The sequence below is a fragment of the Apteryx mantelli genome, chromosome 8, assembly GCF_036417845.1.
Source record: "Apteryx mantelli isolate bAptMan1 chromosome 8, bAptMan1.hap1, whole genome shotgun sequence".
Taxonomy (NCBI): domain Eukaryota; kingdom Metazoa; phylum Chordata; class Aves; order Apterygiformes; family Apterygidae; genus Apteryx; species Apteryx mantelli.
Window position 1 is genome coordinate 23501705 of NC_089985.1, and position 25041 is coordinate 23526745.

The 25041-nt window shown below is 37.8% G+C and overlaps 1 protein-coding gene across 12 annotated transcripts in view; it reads left to right on the plus strand.

Moving 5' to 3' along the window:
• EVI5 (ecotropic viral integration site 5) overlaps window positions 1-24766 on the plus strand; it is a 122786-nt gene extending 98020 nt beyond the window's left edge. For all 12 annotated transcript variants that reach the window (XM_067300927.1, XM_067300924.1, XM_013961354.2 and 9 more), the window contains one exon: window positions 21805-24766. In XM_067300927.1, coding sequence (XP_067157028.1) covers window positions 21805-22110 — 306 coding nt within the window. In that variant the 3' untranslated portion in view covers window positions 22111-24766. The remainder of the gene's footprint in view (window positions 1-21804) is intronic.
• The last annotated feature ends 275 nt before the right edge of the window (window positions 24767-25041 follow it).

Below are 25041 nucleotides of genomic sequence, written 5' to 3' on the forward strand. Positions count from 1 at the left end.
CTTGGTGTCCACCAGCACTCCCAGGTCCTTCTCCGCAGAGCTGCTTTCCAGCAGGTCAACCCCCAACCTGTCCTGGTGCTGGGGGTTATTCCTCCCCAGGTGCAGGACCCTGCACTTGCCTTTGTTGAACTTCATGAGGTTCCTCTCCACCCACCTCTCCAGCCTGTCCAGGTCTCTCTGAATGGCAGCACAGCCCTCTGGCGTATCAGCCACTCCTCCCAGTTTTGTATCGTCAGCAAACTTGCTGAGGATGCACTCTATCCCTTCATCCAGGTCATTGATGAATAAGTTGAACAAGACTGGACCCAGGACTGACCCCTGGGGGACACCACTAGCTACAGGCCTCCAACTAGACTCTGCGCCGCTGATCACAACCCTCTGAGCTCTGCCATGCAGCCAGTTCTCAATCCACCTCACTGTCCACTCATCTAACCCACCCTTCCTGAGCTTGTCTATGAGGATGTTATGGGAGACAGTGTCAAAAGCCTTGCTGAAGTCAAGGTAGACAACATCCACTGCTCTCCCCTCACCTACTCAGCCAGTCATTCCATCATAGAAGGCTATCAGATTGGTTAGGCATGATTTCCCCTTGGTGAAGCCATGCTGACTACTCCTGATCACTTTCTTGTCCTCCACATGCTTGGAGATGGCCTCCACGATGAGCTGCTCCATCACCTTTCCAGGGATGCAGGTGAGGCTGAGTGGCCTGTAGTTCCCTGGGTCCTCCTTCTTGCCCTTTTTGAAGACTGGGGTGACACTGGCTTTCTTCCAGTCTTCAGGCACCTCTCCTGTTCTCCATGACCTTTCAAAGATGATGGAGAGTGGCTTAGCAATAACGTCCACCAGCTCCCTCAGCACTCGTGGGTGCATCCCATCGGGGCCCATGGATTTGTGGGTGTCAAGTTTGCTTAAATGATCTCTAACCTGATCCTCCTCCACCAAGGGAAAGCCTTCCTTTCTCCAGACTTTCTCTCTTGTCTCCAGGGTCTGGGGTTCCTGAGGGCTGGCCTGAGCAGTAAAGACTGAAGCAGAGGCGGCATTCAGTAACTCTGCCTTCTCTGCATCCTTCGTCACCAGGGCACCCACCCCATTCAGCAGCGGGCCCACATTTCCCCTAGTCTTCCTCTTGCTACTGATGTATTTGAAGAAGCCCTTCTTGCTGTCCTTGACCTCTTTAGACAGATTTAATTCCAAATGGGCCTTAGCCTTCCTCGTCACATCCCTGCATACTCTAACAATGTTCCTATATTCCTCCCAAGTGGCCTGTCCCCCTTTCCACTTTCTGTATACTTCCTTCTTCTGGTTGAGTTTTGCCAGGAGCTCCTTGCTCATCCATGCAGGTCTCCTACCTCCTTTGTTTGACTTCCTACTCATAGGGATGCACTGCTCTTGAGCCTGGAGGAGGTGATGTATATATAAATATAAGTAATTGTAAATGGTGCCCATATTGTGGCCTCCTAATAAACACTACTTTACCTCTTTGGTCAGCAATATATATGTGTGTATGTTTCTGTATCAGTGGAAGCTGAAGGAGCTAGACACTTTCCATCCTGTGATATGATCCATCAGATGGTGATGGCACCATGATGTGGCAACTGTAAAATTCATCCTAATTGAAATTTTAGTGACAAGACTCCTATGCTATCAATATTTGCAATCCCAGGCTAGTAGTCAAGCATAGTGCAAACCCAGAATGCCTGTAAGGAAAACCAGTAAGAACCACAAGATACCAGCAGAAAGTGGGTTGCTGCTATTCCCCAGGGTTTAGAGCTTAATTCTCTCAGCTAATAGGGAGTGTTGCGGTACAGGAGCAACATACTGCTGCTATGCTTCACATCCTCTCTTGATAGAAGAGAGAGGTTTGACACCCAGATTTCAGCTACTTGTCTGATCTGTTCCAGTATGGTAACCCAAAGCAGCTATGTATCAGAGAACTGTGAATATAATTTTTAAGGTGATTGATTTTATAAAAAGTGTTGTTTATACTTTTGAAGACTTCCAAACCACTGCCCTTCTTAGCTGAGTCCATCACTGTGGCTCTCAGATCTGATAAACATTAACTCATTGCAAGGTGCACTTAGCTATCTAATCATGCTACTACAGAAAAACTTATTTATGGATGCTAGTGTTCTCTGGAGTTTGTCTTGATCTTTGCTGTCAGAAATGTCTTATAGAGCTTAAAATCCCTGAATCCTGAAGTTTTGTCCTCTAAGCAATCCAGAACACTTAATATTATAAATACAAGTAATACTAGAATGAATATGTAGGAGGTATTACTTGAATAGAAGGGAAAAAACTATTACTCTGCTTCAGTTAGTCTCAAGAGGTGAAAAAAATGTCCAGGAAGATGCAGCTTGTTTCTCTGCGCTCTGTTTTTCAGACTGCACGTGGTGTATATTACTCTTAAGAGATTTGCTTCTGCCTTTCCTTCAGAGAAAAATGAAGGAGATATTCAAAGCCATCCTTAGGGAATGATAAAATCTTATTTCGTGTTTTTTAAAAGCAACTTTCTTCCTGAAGGTTAAAATAGATTGTCTCCTTTTTGCTTAAATCTTTAAGTTCTCTCTTGTCTAGGACAAGCTTAGTAGTAGTTAAAAACAATAATTCTTGCCCAAGAATCTTATTCAAGAAAATCTTATATGGACCTAGAAGTAAGCAGAACTGGTAGAAACGTTTCTCTGAGATTGAAGAGCTGTTGTATTATTAAAGAAAATGGATGAGGAACACTGCCTCCATCCCAAGGCTTTCTTGGCTTCACCTCTATTCTCAATGGCCTCACACCGTGTTGCTTACATCAGGATGAAGGGAAAACCTGAAGTTCATCTTTATTAGAAAAAATGTTCAGAATTGTCTTTTGGACAGCCAAGAAATAACTCTGACAGCATCTTAATCTAGAGCACTCCCAGTATCTCAAACCACTGATTCAACTGTTGACACACTTTCCCAAGAACACAGAATTAAACAAGAGAGGTTCTCAGCTTAAATGCTAGTCTGCTTACAAATGCTAGTCAGTAAACATATGCCTCTTTGATTTCCTTTCCTGGCCCCCTCACCTCCCAACTGAACAACTTAAAATTCTCTTTTTTCCAAGACTGAAAGCAGCCTGAAGGAAGGTCTTCCCCTTTAGTGGCTCTAGAAATCTCATTCCTAGCTCTTCTGCTCTGCCCATCTCTTGCCAAAATTCCAAGAAATCTGAGGTTTGACTAGGTTAGGTTAGGAAGATTCCTGATAACCTTCTAAAGGCCTTATTGGCTTCTAGTTTCCTTAACTCCAAAATCTTTATCCCTACAGATAGGTGGGTGTTTGTAGGGAGTTCTCAAATAAGTTATGGCACGAAAGAGGTTTGGGTTTATTCTTAGCTATGTACTTGGCTTTAGTCTTACTTTCCTGAGCTCAAAATTTTGCATGCATCTTAAACATGATGCAGCTTGCAGCCAAAATTATTATTTTCTTTTGCTTTTATTACTCATTGGGGAATAATAACCTTACAGCCAGTCTCCAAATCATGTTATAAGACTTGTTTGTAGTAAATTCAAGTTGTAATATTCCCATTACTGAGTAAAACACTATGCATAAGTAATTGGCAGTATGGCATCCAAAGCGAAACTGATTTAGCACAAGGTAAACTAAATAGAAAAGTTTTTTTTTTTCTTACCTTTCAGATAAGGTAAAAGTAACCATAAATGGTATGAGGAAACTTAGGTGGTGGTGGGGTGTTGTTTGTGTGTGGTGTTGTGTGTGGGTTGTTTTTTGTTTTGTTTTTTCCCCAAGATATCCTTCTGTTTCCTCTTATACCTGACTAGTGGACTTCTGTAGTTTCATAAGCTGAATTATAAACTGACTTCTTTAGATTTTTAAACTTGTATTTGATGAACACTTTAGGAAAGCAAATAGACAAAAATTGGGGCTTCAAGAATATTGTAATGAGCTCTGTGTTGTAGATTTCCACTCTATGCACACCCCACCCCCTTAGATGATCTACTCACATGCAACTCTTTCCTTCCATTGACTTAACTGAAAAGTTTTCAAAATATAGGTTACAATATTGAGAATAACTTATATTATGGATAATACAGAAATCATCCTTAAATTCCTCAATACATGATTTCACTCAAACTGAGTTCACATGCACATAAATCAGTTATTAATACCTTTATTTTTAGTAAATGTATATCAATTGCTTATATGGATTCTCTAGAGTTAATGACATCTGTTCTTTAATGTTTTACGCAGTCTGTCAGAATTAGAAAAACAAGTGGTGCATAATGAAAGGATGTGCAGAAGTAGATGGTGGTACTTCTACTTAGCAGTAGCTAATACTGTGAAGAACAATTGTGTATATTTACAGTGTCAGATTACAGTGCTGCACTTCCTTCCTTACTGGCTGAGTCATTTTATTGGGCATGAAGTTGTTAGATGCTTATACCTTACGACTTTATTGTTGAAGCCTGAAACTGTAGTGTGAAAACCTGAAATGTTGAGGATTGTCACTGATTCAAACAAGAAGTCCCGACCTGAATTTCCTTCAGAGCTTTTAATATCCACTTGACTTGGACACAGTGTAACTTTTCAGCAGTGCATGACCTATTGCCATTTGTTCTTTCCATTAATGTATTTCCACCTTGCATTTTCCTTCCCTCCTCTGTTTTCCTTTCATTGCTAATGCTATTTCTAAAGCATTCCTGACCTCTGCTAGCTTAGCAGAATTTTGGCCTAAAATGCTTTCTGCACTGCCATAGGCCTTACAGGATGCAGCTTCTATGTTTGTTAGTTTTGTGTCAGTATCTACACAAGCTTGATTCCCCGGTCTTTGGCACAATAAGATTTATACTATAAATTGTAAGGTCAAGTGATAGTTACTCTGCTTTAGCTGCTACAATGGAAATGGCTTGAGTGTACAGACAGTGCAGGATTTGTAACTTGGTTTACATACTGTCAGGCTGTACAGGGAGTGCTAGTTCTTCTATGATGTTCCCTTTGATTAGACACTGAGATGTTAAGTAAAAGCCACTTTTGTGAAATGTTTTCACTGTTCAGGGAGATATCCCACTTCAGGAGGTAGTACTAAAGTAAGCAGTTAATGTATTTGGGGGAAAACGTATAGAAAGTTTGAACTGTTCTGAGTTTTCATTAAAGTTGAAGGTTTAAGGAAAAATGAATTAAGATAATCTTGAACTAGTTGTTATTCATTTCAATATAAATCACATACTGGGACAAAAGAAAAGGGGGAGGTACTTTGCCACTTCTTTCTGCTTTTAATTCAAACTGAATGGAATTAAATGATTTATAAACTGTTTAAGTTCTGCATTTTATGCACTACTTCTTTGTACACGTAGTCACTTTATATATATTACACAGCAGCTGTCTCTGCTTCCTGTTGGATGTTGCAAGGCTTGTATGTGTTACCTAGATTACAGGAGTGGTACAAAAGATTAGAATTGACATGCTTACCCACAAACTACACTGGCAGACCACAAGACACCTTTGGAGACAGAAGCAAGTTTAAGAATAGTGGTTTCTAGTCTTACAGACTTTTTCTGATTTAGGACTGAAGTGCTTAAGTTTAAATTGTACGTCAAGTGAAACTTTGTAATATATATTCCTTGTTATACTCTTAGCTGATTTTTTGCATCTTTAGGAATATTTTATTAAGTTTATTTTGATGTTAAATTTTAGTTTGTTATTAAAATATTTCAAATGTAATTTTTTAATATAAAAAAGATCTGGTAAGGTTAAAATTAAAGCTAAATTCTAGCTAGTGTGTATTCAAGTCCATAAAAGGGAGTAGTCTATACCTTTTGGGATTGCAGTGCATCATTCCGTAACACTGCGACTCTTTATTGCATATTGGCTGTCTGCATTAGGAGATGGCTTTATGAAGGGGAGCAGCAACATGCAGGAACTTCATGTTTCCCTTGCTTATGACTTGGCATGCATTTTTCAGTTGACATCAATATTTGATAACCGTTTAAAATTGTGTAAAACTTGAAGCATGCAAAGAGTAAGACAATGGCGCTGAATGTGTAAGTGGTGAGTACTCTTGACACTGACTTGCAAGTAAAATTTTCATTTTTCAGGTAGACTTCTTTAAATTTCTGTTTTCAAAGAATTGGTAGTCAGAATTGGTAGCGCCATCAGACACTACACAGTGTGTCTAAAATATTTTAGAAGTGCTGCTTTTGCTCATTTCATTTTTTATGTAGATCCAATACATATTTTAAACTTACAGTACATCATGAGATAATACGTTCTTAAGTTAGCTGCTTTATATCTGCTGTCCTTTAAAAGGAGGAGTACAGATGTTGAAGACAACTTAAAAATCCATTTTAACAACACTTTCCTATACTTCAGAGATCCAGTAGTGGTTTTTAACTTGGAGGAAGTTGAAAAATACTCAAAGAACTAACTTAGTGATTTGGGTTTTTTTGTTGGTTTGATTTTTTTTGGGGGGGGGTGGGAGAGCGGGGTGTCTTTTAAGACAGGTCACTTGCCTCTTTAACCTACAAAATATGTTTTTTTTTGTAATCCTGGCACCTTTTGGAAACATGCTTTTGATCTTTTTGGATGTGAAGAATGATTTCTAGGTGAAAGGTTTCCCAGATCTCTGTAGGGTCAAGGAGACTAGAGAAGAGAAGGTGGCTTCTGGGAATTCATCTGCAAATTTTTTTGGTTTTAGCTTTGAGTATAGCCTTCAAAAGATCCTGTGATGTCTGTCCTACATCTCTTGCCATTCCCAGGGAATACAAAACTGAATAAACTAGGACTTGACTGGACTAATACTAAAAGCTTAACACAGAGTTATCAGAGAACATAACTGAAGCAAAATAACAAGCTTTGAAATTTATTTTGCAATGTGGCTTGTTTCTTGAGATGCCCTTTCTTTTGCTTCTCATGTCGTTCTAGCTGTCATCTAGTCACCCTCAGCAAGCAGCACAACTTGTAGCCCTAAGAAGGAGGACCAACTAATGCTACTCACCTACTTCTGTAGTCTAGTCAGCCTTAGTAAAGTAAAATGCTCAGGTTTTTTTATCCAAGGAATTTTGAATAGAGGGTATAACAAACCCACAAAACTGTAAGTGCAATGAAGATGGATAGGGAGCATTTGTTCACATCTCTTTCAGTGCAAGAATCAAGATAATCAAGGGAAATTGGAGGTATGTTGGAAAAAATACTACGGGAAATGATTTTTGCAAATTAAAAGATGAAATTTCTTTTGCTCCAAAACTGCTGCAGATACTAAAATCTGTATTAATACAAATCCAAAAAAACCCTGCCAAATTTCATGGAAAAAAAAATTCTTGAGATGATACATAAATGCTACTCTTATCATAAGAAATGGGCTAATTGCTGGAGGTTGGGAAGAATATTCTAAAGAGTATCTCTACATATTTGCCTTGTGTTACATTCTTTCCCAGACCAGTGTCAAAGACAGGATGTGGAACTGGGTTTATCCTAGCTGTTTGTATGTAATGAGATATGCACTTAGAAAATAATTACTTAAAATATTTCAAGAGGAAGCAAGGATGAGATTATTTACTGGTGTGCTGGTCTTACGCATTTGTTTTTGATACGTGAATGAAAACCAAAATCCTGAAACTAGTGTGCCACGCTGTTCCAAAGATTAGAAAACCTTCCTCAAACTGCCCTTGTTACAATATTTAAGCATGGCTGATGGAAAAGAACAAGACAGATGTTTGGAGCATTATTACTCTCCAAAGCAATTTTTTGTGGCTTTTAGAAGGCTACAGTAGTAACTTTGAGGGAAATTCTGGTGACTAAATTCTTGCTTATTGGCAAAGCAGAAAAGGGGGAACCTAAGTGTTTCCCATTTTCAGTATCTGAAAACTTGGTGGTCTATCAAAGAAGTAGTGACTACTTTTCCACTCCCCTGCACATACGATTTTATCTAGGAATGGATCTGATATTATGTTGTAAGAACCTAATGTAGTCAGTAAGATTTGATATAGGTGTTATCTCATGGTCTGATCTTGTTCCTGGTGAGCTAACACTTTAAGATTGGCTTAATGAAAAGAGATATAAAAGTTGGAGATTAAATACTATGCTTTTAAAAGATTTTGCTTGTGTAAATAAAATTCAAGACACTTTAAGTAATTACTTTGAAGGTAGATAAGGCATAAGATATGACCAACAGAGTAATTGGGAAGAGGGTTGAAGCCATGGATAAGGATGCGTTTTGTAATTTGGGATAGCTTTCTAGGTTTTCGCTGCTGAAACGGAGAAGGGAAATTTAACCATAGCCATCAGCATAAAGGATTTAAAAAAAAAAAAAAAAAAAAAGTGCAAGCCCCATGATATAACAACTAAATAAAGTTCAATGCACTGTAATACACAGGAGGCAAGCTTAAACCACATTAACAGTTCCTTTGGCCTTAAATACCATGAACTTGTATAGAAGGTAAGCTGTGTTTAAAAGCTGCCGAACTATTTCCTCCTTATTTTTTTATTATTATCTTCTCTTCCATGCGGAGATGAGGAATGCTTGTACAAGCAGCTAAATGATGACTCCTGCTGCTGTAGATGAGCAGAGTCACGCTGCTGCTTGGGGCTGCTGGAGCAGCATGAGTTGAGTCAGCCACTTCTAGCAGCATTCCTGCCTCCGCTGCCTCCTCTTGCAGCAGTAACAGCTGGGCATGTTGCTAGGTATGTCCATAGTGGACAGCAGCAGGAAGCGTTATTCCTTTCCTCTGTTAATTTTGTTATTAGGCTTCCTTTGAGTTAAATTCAGTGCCTACCCTAATGAAATGTTCTCTTATCTGAAGCACTAGTGGACTATATTCAGAAGCAGGATAAATCATTCTAGTGAGCTTCACTCTGCAGTAGTTAAACTGGTGCCCAACTGCTTAGCTCAGGTGTTCCTATACTGTCATGGAGTCGTATGTGAATGCAGTGTGGATGCATCTTTAAATTGCCTTACAGTCAGAGATGAGTTGGACACAACTCTGGGTGATGGAGGTACAAGGATTAACTGGGGAAAGTGAAGTCTAGTTAAAATCCAACCTACTAGAAACCGAGCCTCCACTGAAGACACACTTTCTAGGGTGATGACTGAACTTTCCAGGCTTGCAGGTAGATTAGATCACATGGACAAATGAGACTGAGAGAAACTAGATTTGTCAGTGTTTGGATATCTTTGAAACAGAAATCTGTAACACTTACTTCATCAGAACTAAGGAGAGAATAGCAAGTCCAGAAAGGCTTAGTACTTTTCCAGTAACATTTATAATTGAATTTAATACTTTTCCACTCTTTTGTCAGCGTATTTTTTCTCCCCCTTTTCTACTAGAGATAATGGGATTCAAGAAAGGCTGGAAGGAGTGTACTCTTGCCTTCCATGTAGTACAGGTAGATGCATATCTTTCTCTTGGCAGTTGTCACTTTTCCCTCACTTAGTCTCATAAAACGAAGAACAGCTAATCTTGGTAAGATTTTTTTTCTGCAATTTGTTTCAGTCAGTTTTTACATTGTTCTCACTTCATAGTTCTCACTAAAACTATAATGCTGGTTAAAACTATTGTATTAAATTTTACAGAACACTTGTTTTCTTTCTCAGTACTGACCAGAATTGCATTAACACCTTCTAATATAGTTTGTTTTACTAAAGACAAATACTTTCAGAATAGGTGGTTCTCTATAAATGTTTTCTGACTTGATAAGAAAAGTTGTCCCTGAAAGGAAATATGTTAGCCCTCAGATTTAGAGAGTAAGCATTTCAACTTGTGGTGGAAGTTTATAGCACAATAAATCATGTGCTTTTCTTTTACCGTATCTTGCAAGCACAGTTGGACAAGAGACCATCAGATTTTTCCCTCCCCACAAGCAAAGTTCTTGCAAGGCTGCTGGACAGCTAAAAATGTAGTTGCTTTAGTAGTACGTGTCAAAGATACAGAGCCTCTGTGCTGGCGGAGTCTGATTTAAGTGGTTGTGGTCAGTCTGAGGAACCTGTGATGTGATAAGATAGCGTTTGTGAGGTCATGTGGTTTGCAAACACCCAATCTAATGTAGCAGCTTTCTCTACACAGGATAGTTAAATATATACTCTATGGTTTTGAAAAGTCAATTGCTTACTTTTTGTCTTTGATTCTCAGGGACAAGCTGAATTAAAAGATGTTATACTGGCTTGATAAGTACCAAGACTGTTGCAGAAGTGCAAGACTGAACTGATTGGGAGTTTTAATACTTCTCTCATAATTCTGGCTCCAGTTTAGTTACCCTGCCATTAATAAAACATCTGGCTTTAGAAGCTGTCTGTCTTAAATAATCAACTGGCAGAAGCCTTACTGCAGAATAGAATCACTGTATGTATATTGTAAGCACCAGTGATTTATTTCAATTGCTTTTTAATGGGTGATGACAGTATAATTAACACAGACATGTTACACTTACCCCAAAAGGCAAGACTGATTCCATACTAATGGCTTTCCATTCAACAAATACTTGGCCACAGACTCCATCTTTGTATCTCTTCCTCCCTCATCTCTATCCCCCCTTCCCCCCTCCCCACAAAAAAATAAAGTATTTCAGTTCTCATGCGTAAAGGAAACCTCTAAATTTGAACAGTATAACCAGGACAGTTGCATAGTCTGTCCTCAAACAGACTAGCTATGGCTCTTTGTTCACTGCAGTGGGACTAAAAGATGAGTACAACTGTTTCACTGCCACTACTGTCTAATCAGATTCAGTGATTAAAATAACGATTGGTGATTGTTCTCTTTAGAAGCATTCCCCCTGCCACCTTTTTTTCCTGATAGTGTATCCCTCTGTCAAAGCTTTGGATCAGTCTTGCAGAGGAATGTACTACTAGTCATTGATTACAGTATGAGATGCATGTAGCTAGCTATACTTCACTAAGTCCCAGTTTAGAGTTTGGGCTGGACTGACAAAGCAAACAAACTAATTTTAGATAACATTACTCTATTATCATAGCAACAATGAGTCTTGAGCCTTAGTTAAGCTGTGTGACCTGTCTGCTCTACTATATAGAGCTGTCAGGGTCCACCTTATGTTTTCACTTGCAAATTGAGTGCTGGTGATTGAAAAGTGCAGTGATTGAGGACCTACTGGTTTGAACTTATCTAAGTAGTTGTTTCTTGCAAAAATTATTTTGAATGTTAGCCACCATATACAGGTCCCAGCTGTGTTCTACTTAAATGCAGGAGAGGAATGCTATGCATAACTGATAATATGCCTGTGTAAATTTTATCTGAATATATGTGGGGCATACAGTGAAAACACAGTGGAAGTCCCTTCTGAAATTCTTTTATCACTTTCATATCAGCATTGCAGCCAGCACAGGTGGGAACAATTTCTGGGATCAGAGGCAAAAATAAATGTTACTTAGTCCACCTAAAAAAAGCCAGTGTTAACTCCTGTTTTAAAAGGACAGAGTAAAAGTGTGAATGGTCATTTCCTGTAACTGTTACTCATAATGGGTATGTTTTCAGTCTCTGTACCAGCCAGTACATTCTAGTTAATGCTTGAGGTTTCAGTAATTTTTGTATTTATAGATGCCTGCTCTGAAGAAAAGGAGCAATGAGATTTAGGTAGTTCCCTGGATGTAATTCCAGAACAATTGCAGTACCTTCAGTGCGATCACGCTGCTGTTTTAAAATAATTTTGTTGCCATTTCCTCACTCCAAATAAACACTTTCATTAGAATTTCTTGTAGGAAGAGTTTCTGGGAACTTTCCTTCCACGTGGTTATTTATAGAAACTTCCCAGGGCTGGGTCAGCTTAGAACTTTCTTCTTTGAATTACATACAATCTCCTTACATCTTTGCCAGATCTTAGAAAAATTCCCTCAATAGATAAAACTTGACTTATACTTACCAAATACTGCTTTCTTTTGAAAACAGTTGTAGCTCAAAAGTAGGGTACTTCCTTAGCACTGTTACTATTTTAATTGCACATTTGATATAGGACTTCAAAGTTTAATTTGATTACATGGCAGTAGATCAAAAACAGATTCTTTAACCATAGAGTGCAGTGATCAAAAAGTCATGACCTCCCATTGATCGCTTTATTGGTTTCCTGTTCTGATTCACTGGAAACCTTCTGGTCTGAACACTTGTTGCTAGTTTTAATCTTTGTCACGTTTACAATACAGCAGACTTGTCTTTGGTAAAACTGATATACAACATACATTTAACATCTTATTTCCTTTTGGCTCAAAAGCTCTTTAACTGATAATATTGTATTTAAAATTAAAAAAAAATCCCAGAACTCATAGTCAAAAAATGTAAGAGCACACTCAGAGCAATCTGAAGTACATAGGGCAACTAGAGACTAGTTTGGGGGGGGGGGTTATGCATTAAAGCTTGTACAGTCTGATTCACACTTGCTGGCATCTATAGAGACTTTGTAAAGCATTTTGTGCTACTTTGAGACTACATATGACTTATAGAACCTAACAATACAAAACATAGAGGCAAAATATTTAAGTGCTGTAAGAAATAAGTCTGAAATGACTCAGTCATGGAAATTTCTTGCTGCTGTTTTGCTGTTCACTTATGACACACTGCAATGGTTTGAACTCTGTCTAGTGATATGGTCAGCAAAGTTCATTTGAGATAAATATGTGTGCCAGTATGTTACTCTGCTTTTAAAACTTACTTTCTAAAGGATGACCCAAAAGTAATTCTCTAAGCAGGAGAACTATCACATAAATAAACTTGAATTCCAAAGAATTAATTGATGAATCTTCCCCATTCATCAATGTGGTAGCATCTTATGACTGTTCTTTTTAATCCCACTGTACATGACTGAAAAAATCTCAGCCCAGAGACTCTTTGGGTTTTTGTTTTAAGAAAAGCAGCCATATTGATAGAACTGGTATAGGATGTTGCCATTCACTGCTGTTGTGGCTTGGGCCCACAATAAACTTAGGCCAGGGCTTAAAGTGTGCTCTGGCTCCCATACAGCTTCTGTTGTTGCCAGTTTCAAGTTTTTTTGCTGCAATTGCTGTAACAAACTGATAGATCATTATATATTAGCCTGAATTCAATTTATGAGCTCCAGAAACAGTTGTGCTCTTTTTGAAACAGTGTGGATCAAGAAGTTCAGACACATATGAAAGCCTGGAGACAAGAACTGGATATGGACAGATCTGTACTCTTCCTACCATTATGCAGTTATATGTAATTTATATGCAGTTATACTACAAATGTGATGTCTTTGAACCCTCCTGGCATACTGAAAGTAATATAAAATTAAATAATTTCTTCTACCTGCAGGATTCCCATTTGAGTCATGCTGACCTCGGTCACAAATAAATGGCTAAATGTGCAGACATGGGTCCCACAATCTTGAGTATGCTGGAGTGCAGCTTGATTTTTACTGGCTAACAATTTCATTTCAAATTACCTTGCTAGACTCCTTAAAAATCAGCATTTTGTTTATCTGACAAACTTTTGCTGAGTGAGCTTTTAGATGAGGAAATGAATTTCTGCATTCAAAGTATATTAAAGACAAAGTTATATTAAAAAAAAACAAAACTCCATGATAAATGAAATGTTTAATGATGGATTATTAACTATTAAACAAAGGAAACAATTTTGCAAACAAACTTTGAAAAGCTGTTACTGCACACTACATGTAAGCATGATCAAGGCACTTCCTGTTGTCTTAAGTGATGGTACCTAATGTACCAGATTTTTAAACAGCGATTTCCATTTGCTTGATTTTGCTTTAGTCTTGCTCTATTTCTTAATTAAATATTCTGATTAGAATCTTTGGCACTGCATTGCAAAAATCACTCGTGGGGGAGGGAAGCAACAACAAATCATAAAGCTATGTAGTGGTGATTCCCATTTGATAGAGCCTGTATTGTGAAAACTCCCTCCCCTCACACATATTAATGCTTCAGGCTCATTTTAATATTTGTAGTTTAGGTGAATTACAAGGGGAGGTAAGTGGGTTTTGTCCATGTTAGTGTTCTATTAACATTTCCCTGAAATAATTTTCCAGTTTTTTCATTCTGAATGCATTCACTTTCCTCCTTATGTCCACGTCTCTCCAACAATAAATCAGAAAGTGTTGAACAGCTTGCTTTTCAACCACTAGAGATCTAGCCACTTTTTTTTTTAATTTTGACGTTATGGTACCTCAGGGAAAGGAACAGTATATGAAACAGCATAACACTCCATAGTTAAGAGTATAATTAACTGTCTATTCTATCCATTTCAAAATTAGTGAGTCAGACCTTAACCTGAAGCAGAATTTCTTTAGAAAATCTGAGATGACTCAAATTTGTTCTGAAAGAGTTGTAACGGCTTTAATTTTAATTTTATAAATAAAGATTTGTCTGAAAGCAGCAAATGAAGATGTAAGCTTCTTCATGGATTGCTCTGTTCAGCATATCTCTAATGATTGTTGCAGATCTTTTTGTGTTCTGAGGCAGATGTGGAAAGGAAAAAAGGTGGGGGTTTTTTAATATTTTTAATACAGATCTCTTGAGGTCTACGGTAATACTCTAATTCCTTCAGTTCTTAAATCTAGGGATAAATACTGCATTGGAGAAACCAAAATGGTTTAAGAAAAAGATGTGGGAAAGGTCATCTCTTTCGTGTGGACATCAGGGAAGGGGAGCCCATACAGTCCCTTTCGGCCACTGTCTTCCAAACAGTGTCCTCCACAGGAGGGACAGTGGTTATCTGACAACTGGAGCAAGTTGAGTAGGAACTCCTGGATTCAGCACCTGTGTTCCAATCTGGTTGGTTTGGGCCTCTGGAATCATCATAATTTGCAGTATTGATTGCTGATGGCTGTTATTTGCAAGTTAACAATCCTAATTATGATTGTATCTATAGCCACAGTGTTAGGAAAAAATGCTAATGTTAACTGAAGTGAAACAGGAAATTCACCAATACTGAAATAAAAGCCACAACCTTGAGCTTTGTCCTGATAGAGTTGCAATCATAACACATTTTTAGTTTAACAAACTAGACTAAGTTTGTTTAGAGAATGTTTCATTGGGTTTCTTCACAGAGAATGCTGTCTTATGCATTGTTGACTTATTTTACAGATAATCTTGAGAGCTATACAAATTGACAGGAAGTTCTCAAAAGACTGTTCTGTCTTTTGCATCTGATCCACATGTTTCGGTAAAATCTGCCTCATGAATGAGGAAAATGAGATGTCTATAAAGTTCCTTTGCATTATTTTTTTCTTTAGGGTTATCACTTATATTGTCATACTTTTTTTTTAATTTCAGACTTTTCAAGGAGCAATAAACAATAGCATTTTGTGAAAATGCTTTAACATAGTTCTCTCACAAAACATACCTAGCAGTCTCCTTTATATAAGGAAGCTGAATATGTAAGAGGTTGCTTGGGGAACTTTTGAAAGCCCTATTTGCACTACAACCATTAAAGCTTGCTAAGGAGTGTTTTAAGTGATGGATTGCTAATATTAGTTTCTGCAACTACTAGATTTAGCTCATGGTGTCTCCACTTGTGCAGAGCTCATGTTGTGATGGTTTCGATATGAATGTGGCTTGCTGTGGAAGTGCAACCTTAATAAATTAAAAACAGGCTTCGGAGAGCTTAAGATCTCTAAGGACATTCTTGCATTCATGGAAGTGAAAAAGTATGATAAAGGCCTGTAACCTTAACTTTTTGTTTGCTCATTCTTTTTGAGTGCATCTGCAGAAACGTTTGTGTTATGATACCTACTGGACAAAATACTGACATTCATCTCTTGAGTTGAGACTTATTTCCTATTCACTCTGTCTGCGATGCTATGACTGCTTCATTTTTTTTGAGATAAACATTTATCTGAATGAAATTGTTGGGAGTTTTTTTTTTAAGGTATAGCATGCTAGTGTATGTCTTAAAATGGAGTGTGCTCTCTCACAACATGAGGGTCAGCAGTGAGTAGCAGCCAGCTGTTGCAAGTATAAGGGATCTCATTTTACACTATGGATCATTAGTCTCGGAAATTAAGAATTCCAGTTACATTGCTTTTATCCATGTTAAATGTAATGTAATAGATCTTAAACTTAACAGATACTTTTACTTTACTTGTAGTTAGACTTTTTGACAGCTAAATCTCTTTTGATTCCCAAGTTGACAATGTTTTACTGGATTATAGGATAGGTATTTGAAAACATGATTTGATTTGTTTCTCTTTGGCTAGACATGGTTAGACTATTTTCAGCAGTGTTTTAGTTTTCTTTTGAATCATCTTTGTTGTATAACCAGGATACGTTACTAAGTTTTACTACTATTATTAAGGCAGAGATGTATAAAGAAGGGATTCTGATTTTCAGGTACTTGCTGTTTAGGAGAACCACCCAAAGTTCAGCAACTTTATTTTTTAAATATGAATTTAGCATGCTATCTTCTACCAAAAACAATTTTATTCATTGAAGGCATTTTATATTTTGATCTCAGTTGTGTATTGCGTGGTTACCCTATTGTGAGTAGATTGAATATTGATAATTATTGTTAAAACCATTCTTCATCACTTCAGAATTGGGTAAATTTCAAGAATTGGTCACTGAAGCCTTTAAAAGGAAACAAACTAACACATTAGTTTGACTTCTTTCAACCACTGAATTCCTAGCTAAAAATCTCACAGGTTCCAAAATCAGAATGTCTCCTAGAATTTGTTAAGTGGAACTTATCACATAGACCTACTTTAAAACTTGACTGATGTTCTATGTTTAAAAATCAAAGGAACTTAAAAATATAATTTGTTTGCAACTGACCAGCATCCCTCATTTAACATGGAAGAAGTTTTGAATTTTGTTAAAAGCTCTAAATTTCTCTTTACTCTCTCTCTTTCATGCCTGGCTTGATGAGGCAGTCAGCATCAGGTAAGAAAGTTTATTTTGAGGTCCAAGGATCTGATTGTTAATACTCTGCCTTTTTTCAGCTTCTCTGAATTTGTGAAAGTACACTGTTACCCTTTAAGAATATGTGTAATTAGGGTCTTTTCATATGTTGAAGTAGGACATACAGTTTGTCTTTAAAATATTTAATTCTTTAGGTACAAGAAAACATATAAAAGCAAACATCATAATTATTAAAATTTTGTTCTTGATCCAGCCAGTTTTGGAAGGAATGATGATGAAATACATTTTGGTCGGACAATGTTACTGACTCTTTGAAATGTCCTAAAGACCATGTGATTAATGACACACTACTACATGTAGTGAAAACTGGGTTAAAGCTAGTCATCCAGACCAGAACAACCTTGATTTGAGATTTAAAAGCAAAACGTGGGTTTACCAGACCTGTCTTTTTTACATACCTGATCAGATCTGAGATTCTTGCAAAACTGAGGTATTAAGAAACAACAGAGATTCAGTTGAATGCCACTCATCAGGGGTTAAAAGAGGTCTAGTTTCCTTCATATGAAGGACAGACAGCCCCAGCAGTGAAACACTTTAATTAGTTGGTTCTTTCACAAAAGAAAACAGAAGTGGTGTGTATCTGCAGTATAAGTCCATATTCTGCTGAGATTGCTGCAAGGAAAAGGCCATTCCTTTTTCCTGGAGGTGGAATAATTTTACTGCTAAGGATGGAGAGAAAAAAAGTTTTTTTTTTTCCTGGGCCCTTACCCAGACTTCCCATGACTTTGATGTGATGCTTGGCTACTTTAACAAAAAGATCTTGGCATGATGCTTTACTGCCTACTTTAAGCTCTTTTTCATGTTCAAGTAACATGCTGGTGGCAAGAATCTCCAGATTTCTCTCTCAAAATTGAGTGAGCAAAATGGTATAGCAGATGAGCTTCAATGAAAATAAGGTAATTTATCTATGGAAAAATCTAAGCCATACTTGTACAATAGCAAACATAAATTGGTGGTTACACTTCAGGAAAGATGGAGTCATCACTGAGTGTCTTCTGACATCTTTGGTTTAATATGCAGCAGCAGCCAAAACAGCCCAGACAATGTTGGGCAGCAACAGGAAGTATATTAAGAACAGCAGAGTGGGTGTCATATTGACACTGTAAAATCTTGGTGCACTGCTGGTCTCCACACCTCAAGCTGGACGTAGAGAAGTTAAAGAAGGTACATAAAAGGGCGACTCAATGATCAATAGGCTTGAGCTGCTACTTTGAGGAGAGACTGGAAAGGCTGGAACTCGTTGGTTTGGAGAGAAGGCTGAGAAAGGGGTTATGATCAAGGCTTAAGAATCATGACTGCAGAACTGTTTTTTGACCAGTCCTCCACATTACTAGAGCTGGGGGGTACTTACTGAAACAAGTAGGAGATCAGTTTAAAACAGATAAAGGAATTCCTGGAACTTACTGCCACAGGAAGCTGTGGAGGTAGAAGTATCAGCAAGTCTGAAAATTCGGTCATGGACAAATCACCCCTAAATGGATGCTGAAACCATTAGGCAGAGCTGTATTGTCTGCTACAACAGTTTTAGATCAGTGAGTGGGGGCTTGGGAATATGAATGGAATGGACTGTAAACACTGGCCATGTTCACAGAATCACAGAACACTTGAGGTTAGAAGAGACCTTTGGAGATCATCTAATTCATATCCTGTCCCTTTAAAAAAAGCAAACAAGTTTTGTTGTCACTGTTGGAATACTGGGTTGATGTATGCTGCCATGATCCAGTAACAGGAATATACATCCTGTTGGTCATGCTTTTTATGCATCGCGGAATCAGAGTTATTCAAGTTGGAAGGGACCCTGGGAGGTCTCTAGTCCAGTAGCCTGCTCAAAACAGAGTCAACACTGAATTCATACCAGGTTGCTCAGGGCCTCATCTGATCAGGTGTTGAAAACCGCTGAAGATGGAGAGTCCACAGTCTCTCTGGGCAACCTGTTCTAATGCTCAGCTATCCTTTTTGCAATTTTTTTTCCTTTAAATTCAGTCAGAAACTCCTGTTTTGAGTTATGATCAGTGTCTCTTCCCCTAGCATGCATTTCAGTAAAGAGCCTGGCTTTCTCTTCTTAGTATCCTCCTCTTACATACTGGAAGGCTTTAAGTGTCCCCCTCCTCCAACTTCTCGAGGCTAAACAAGACCAGTTCCCCTGGTCTGTCATCCTTGAACATGAACTCCAGACCACTGACTGCCTTAGTGTCCTTCCACTGAATCTACTCATCAACTTCTTGCACTGAGGGAGGGGTGGGGTGACAGGTTCAAAATGGAGCAGACTCAGTCTAATGAGTGCCAGGTAAAGAACAACAATTGCTTCCCATGATGTACTGGCTATGCTGTTGTTGGTACAGCCCAGTATGCTGGTAACTTTCGCTACCGGGGGGGACACTGCTGATTCATGTTTAGCCTACTGTCTGTTAGGACCCCCAGGTCCTCTTCAGCAGAGTTGCTATTGAGCCACTCAATCCCCATAACCAAAATTCTATGTTACAGTGTTTTTCAGTGTTTCTAGCTGGGCTGACCATTTTTCAAGCAGATGGAGAAGGGTTTGCATTGCAGTTACATGACTACATGACTGCAGACTTGTTACATATATTCTGTACAGTATGTTCATGTTTGCTGCTGGAGGTCTGGTTCCCCTTGGATGTGAGAAGTACCTGAGAGCAGGCAAATGTTAGGCTGCAGGCCAGAAGTGCTTCTGGAAGGTCACAGGTTGTGCATCCTTTCATTAAAGTAGCAAAAGACAATATCAGACTATTTGTCCAGACTCAGTTTAGAATTTGGCAAAGGCTGTGTCTATTTATGAATTTTTTCACTAACAGCCTTTTCCACACAGTCATATTTGGTGTTTGGAAAGGATCCTGCCATGTATGAAGCCATGTTTCTGTCATGTTATCTAAATATGTTCATCCAAAAGTATCATGTATTGAAGAAGTGTTCAGGAAAAGAGTTGAGATCTGTGGCTTGGCTTTCTGAATGTTTAAAACAACTAACACTAAGTTTTGTAGTTAAGGTAAACCAGTGGTTAGCAGTGCAGACCTAAAAAACCACATGATTTCTTACTCTAATATAAAACTTGTAGTCACTTGTTTGGAGGACTGCTTTTCCTGCAGTGGGGGTGGGGAGGAATTGTTGATTTGTTTTGTTTTCCTGGGTGGGTGTTTTTCTTAGTGATTAAAATTGATACTTGCTTTGGAAACTCCATGTGGTAGCTATCTGACATGTATTACAGGATATTTTAGGGATATTATTTCTAAGTACTAATGCGCAAGAGTCTCTGTATCAGACTTTCTGTATCTAGGTACATAAACTTGTAAGAATCACTTATTCTAGATGCACATTACTGTTCAATGTATAATACAAGACATGAACAGATTTCACTTGCATCCTGAATTATGTTGCATAAGTGTAGAACTCTTTTTTTGCTTGCCTTTACATGGGCAAATTCCTCCTGAAACAACTGCAGCCCATGTGTATAAGAAGAAAACGTAAAGACCAACTTTATTATGTGTACTTAAAATGAAGGTTTAGATCTACAGCATGTACCAATATCCCTAACATGGACATTGTACATTAAAAGTGATGTAATACCTGCGGCTTTTACATGCTGTTAACATCTGATTCAAAGGCTTCTAGCGTGATTGAGAATCTTGTGAATCTTTTTCTCATCTTTTGCACAATCCCATGGAAAGTACAGAGATTCCCTCTTCTCTAGATGAACAAGTAAAACTTTCTGTTGGTATCATTAGTAAGGACCTATATGCACTATTTATTTGTTGAGGTGAATATCTTTTCAGATCTCAAACTTCAAATAGATTTGTGATGCAAGTAAAGCAGCTCTTCAGGTTTTTCCTTCCTGCTATTTTCCACATGGCTGTTACTGTGAAGAGCTGCTTACAAAGTAACATTTGGTGCATCTTTTTGAAGCTCCCAGAGTAGCTTGAGGAAGTTTCTGTAAAGCATTTTTAATGCCTTTCTACACCCTTAGGATTTTTATTATGCTCTCTCAAACTGGCTCTAAGATAGTAGCAACTATAAGATAGCAAAGATGAAATTCTAAGAAATAACCTTAAGTATGTCTTCAGAGAGTTACAATTATTTTCACTAAAATAGGAGACTTGCCAGACTTTAAAGCTTTAGGTTTTACTTTTGAATAACTTGAACACATGGTTATAATAGTTTATCACTCCAGCACAATGCATTTGAAGTTAAATATGTTCATCCGTGGTCTGATCATCACTTCTGTTGTTTGACGTTCTCTTAGAATTAAAACTAGTTTGTGAAGAGAAGTTTCTCTTACCTTTTGATCTGAAATCTCATCCGCACTGAATCAGATAATGGAAGGACACTTGATCTTGCAGTGTAGACAGAACTAAGTATTTCTCTTCAATACTGGTTTTCTCTGGCTGTAAGAAACAGCAGCAATATTCACTTGGGAGCCTCTTTGGAGGGAGAGGAAAGCTTTTTATCAAGTGAGAAGGTGAGGTGATAAGCAGGGGAAGGAATGGAGCTGTAAAAGGTAAGACATGAAGGCCAAAAGCACTGACAAAACAGGCTACTGTAGAAAAAGCAACTGCCTAAGCCATCCTTATCGGGATGTTAAAGATGCAGTAAATAGCCTAGAGGAATTTGTCCTTAGTGTTTCTGGGTACCTTTATTTTTAAGCTTAAATACTCTGGGAGTGGAAGGAGAATTTTGGAAGGTGTCAAGGACTGTTGAAGACCTCCTTTCAAGGCCTTTGCTTGGGCAGCCAGAAATGAGAAGTCACACTGGCAGTTCTCATTCCAGCTGAGTTTTCAAGTGATCATCAAATGTGCTCCTTCTAAATCTATGATTTAATTAAAAATACTTACAAGAAAACAGGTGTCTCAAACTTTAATTAATTTATTTTTACTGTTAGACTCTTCAGCTGTGATTAACTTTTTTTTTTATTTTAACAGATCAAATGCCTAAAAGGCCAGAGAGACTTCTCAGACCAACCCACTTTTGATGGGATTCACATTGTCAACCATTTCACAGGAGATGATGAATCATTTCATTCTTCTGATGAAGATTTTATAACTAACTCCGTACAGGAGAGTGGGGTGAACTTTCACCTATGTAGGAGGACTGGTCAGATGGCTTTGGATCCAACAATTGTAGACAGCAGTGACAGTGATACTGAGGAAAGCGCCCTCCAGACTGCGAGTTCAGACAAAGTTATTTCCAAGCAGAGAATAATGGAGTCTTACTCTACTACTGTGTGATCATCACTGTGACTAGCATTGAAGACTTTCATATTTCTTTAAGGGTTAAACTGTCAGAAAAATTGAAAGTACCCAGCAGTCGGTTTAGGTAACTATTGGATCTTGTCTGGCCTGTAATACATACACACATACTGTCTATCTGCCTTCTCTCTTTGCCAAATCTTGCTGATGACATACCATTGCCATAGAACAGGCTAGGAAGAAGTTGATGGATGACAGTTTTAACAGTATTACTGAATGTTCCTTGTTTCAGAAAATGCAAATATAAATTTCCTTAATGCATACCATTTTTGCTGTTCACAAACACAAACTGTTTTCTTCAAAAGAAATTGCTCTTGTGCAATATTTTATGCTCTGAACAAATGTGTATGTTTTACATTGTTATCCATTTGTGATCAAGATGGATGAGAGCTAACCATCTGATCATGACATATATATAATTATCTTATGCTTTTTGATTACTTTTGTCTTTGTTAAAGTTATTGGATGCCCACAGGAGACTTAAAACAGAAGCCTTTATCTGTGTTACTTCATAAATGCAAATGTTGGTCACTAATGTCATAAAGGATTTTTTGATTGTTTTGACTTAAATTTATGTGCATCTGCTTTTGATGTTGCTAAATAGTACCTGGTCTGAATATATTAACTACAATAATGTTTATTTTGTACATATTTATATATCTGCACCAAGCTGAAAATGTACATTACACATCATTTTATATGGGGAATGTAAATGTTGCAATATGACTGTCTGGCATTCTAGCAGGAAAATGAATTCTGTATATACACACTAGAGTGAATTACCAAATAAAGGCAAAACACTAACCTTAGGTTTAATTTCAGCCTAGCTACACTAACAGGTTCATGTTTAACTGAAATGCTTGTTCAAAACACTATTGACTGAAATCTTTTAACTTCATATATATGTAATGATAATAAATTTTTCATGATTTAACAAGGTGGCAGCACTTACTGTTTAGTCGCTTCTAAGGTACAGGCCTTAGTTATCACATAGTTACCACTCTTTACTCCAGAGCCAGAGAGTAGTTCAAATATGGACAAAAATTATTCCTAATTGGCTTAGTTCGCAGTTCTAATGGAGGCATGCTCAGTGCAGTAAAAATATATACTTTGGTTTTCTTAGTTTTATATTGGAGAGTGGTTAGGAAATACTGTCCCATCAACAAAAGAAAATAGTCATTATTCAACGGAGCAATAGATGCTGAGCATTCCTCTCCTGAACACTGTCCTGAAGGCAGAGATCTTCAGTTTACACCAACTTGGCCTGGCTTCTTGAACAACACAACTTCATCCTCTAACAGTTGTCATATGAATACTCATCTGACCTCTCGGATGCTTTCTAGATAAGAATATTCCAAATGGCAGCTATTGTAGCCACCTTCCATAACTAAACAATCCTTAAAACTTGTTTACTGGTGATATTGCAGCTGTTCTATTTAATTAAAAAAGTAGGCAATGCACAAGTCAGCACTGACAAATCAGCAGATACATAACTTACATTGTTTCTTGCAGGTTAGTATCTGCTTAAAATTGCATGAGTGCTAAAGCATACTGCTGAACACATTTGCTAGTTCTCTTAGGCATTCACAGCATTTTGCTGACTTCTGAGTATATCTTTTGAATGATTCCTTTAAAAGAGCCAATAAAACTTAAAGGGAAGAGACATTTATAGAAAATAGCGATAGGGAAAGTGGCATGAAAGAAGCAAGTTCTGAGTTCATCAGCTGTGTTATTTGCCTAGGTGCTATCTAATTTAAATCTCAAAGCAGGTGGGTGACAAGTTCACTACCTATTTCTGCAGTTCCTGGCTTGCTTCAGTTATTTCTGCAAATAGTCCCCACATTCTACTGGTGCCTATATAGTTCCTAGCATAGCTGGTGGAAATTGCCGTCTCTGAGGAGGGTTAGCTGACGTTGGTTCTAAAACCTGTTGGAAATTTCATGTATGCAAAACCAAGTCAAAAGCCTTTTTGTTCACTTACAAATAACAGTTGCCTTATTTTTTCCCTCCAATGAGCACTGATAACTTCTGTTTGCACCTGGATAATTGCCCAAGAGGATAGGTGACAAATGTCATGTTGCCTGTCATCAATACCAGCTGCAAGTCTCTTTAAGGTAATGTTCTGTAATAAGTGGCAGGAGCAAAATTCAGTTGGAGAGCCATAAAATCCTGTCTGTTTGAACAGTGAAGTGTTATGATTTTGCAATAACTGCCTTACTGCTCCATTGATAATAAATGAGATCAGTTGGCAAGGGTTATTTCCTGAGCTTTTGTGTTTTTATTTATCCTAATAGTACAGACACTGAATAATAGCATAAATAAAAATACCAAGGAAAAAGCAAAAGACCTTGTTCAAATAACTGTCTGTTTTAGAGATCAAGGTGAATCACTGGACATGCTACAGTTTCAGAAGACTGAGTTACACACAAAATTGAAGTTATCCTTGTAAGATAACCCAGCAGAGGCTGTTCAAAATCATCCCTTTTCTTCTTACACATTCTTCCAGTAAGGACACTAATTGCTTTGCCTATGTGTATTATGATTCAAATATGCACCAAAGTAGATGTTGATTTGTCAACAGCACAGATAATATATTTACTCATGTAAATAAATAAAGCGCACTAATTATACCACATTGCATGACCTTACTTGCGTGATCTTCTAATAAATGTAAATGCTGTTAAACTTGCTTTCTTGCTACATGCAGGTTGCGAAAGATACATGTCAAAGTTAAAAGTGTAAGTTAACAAAAGCATGTAAACACAAAAACTTAATAGGCTGCTTAAATCTTCAAATGTTGCAGCTGAGAAGGCAGTTAGGTAAAGAGTGAGCAGGTAGAGGGGATGCGCTGCCATACACAGGGTTTCCATGTAAATTATATTTTATGTTTGGTGGTGAAAATGTTCCTGC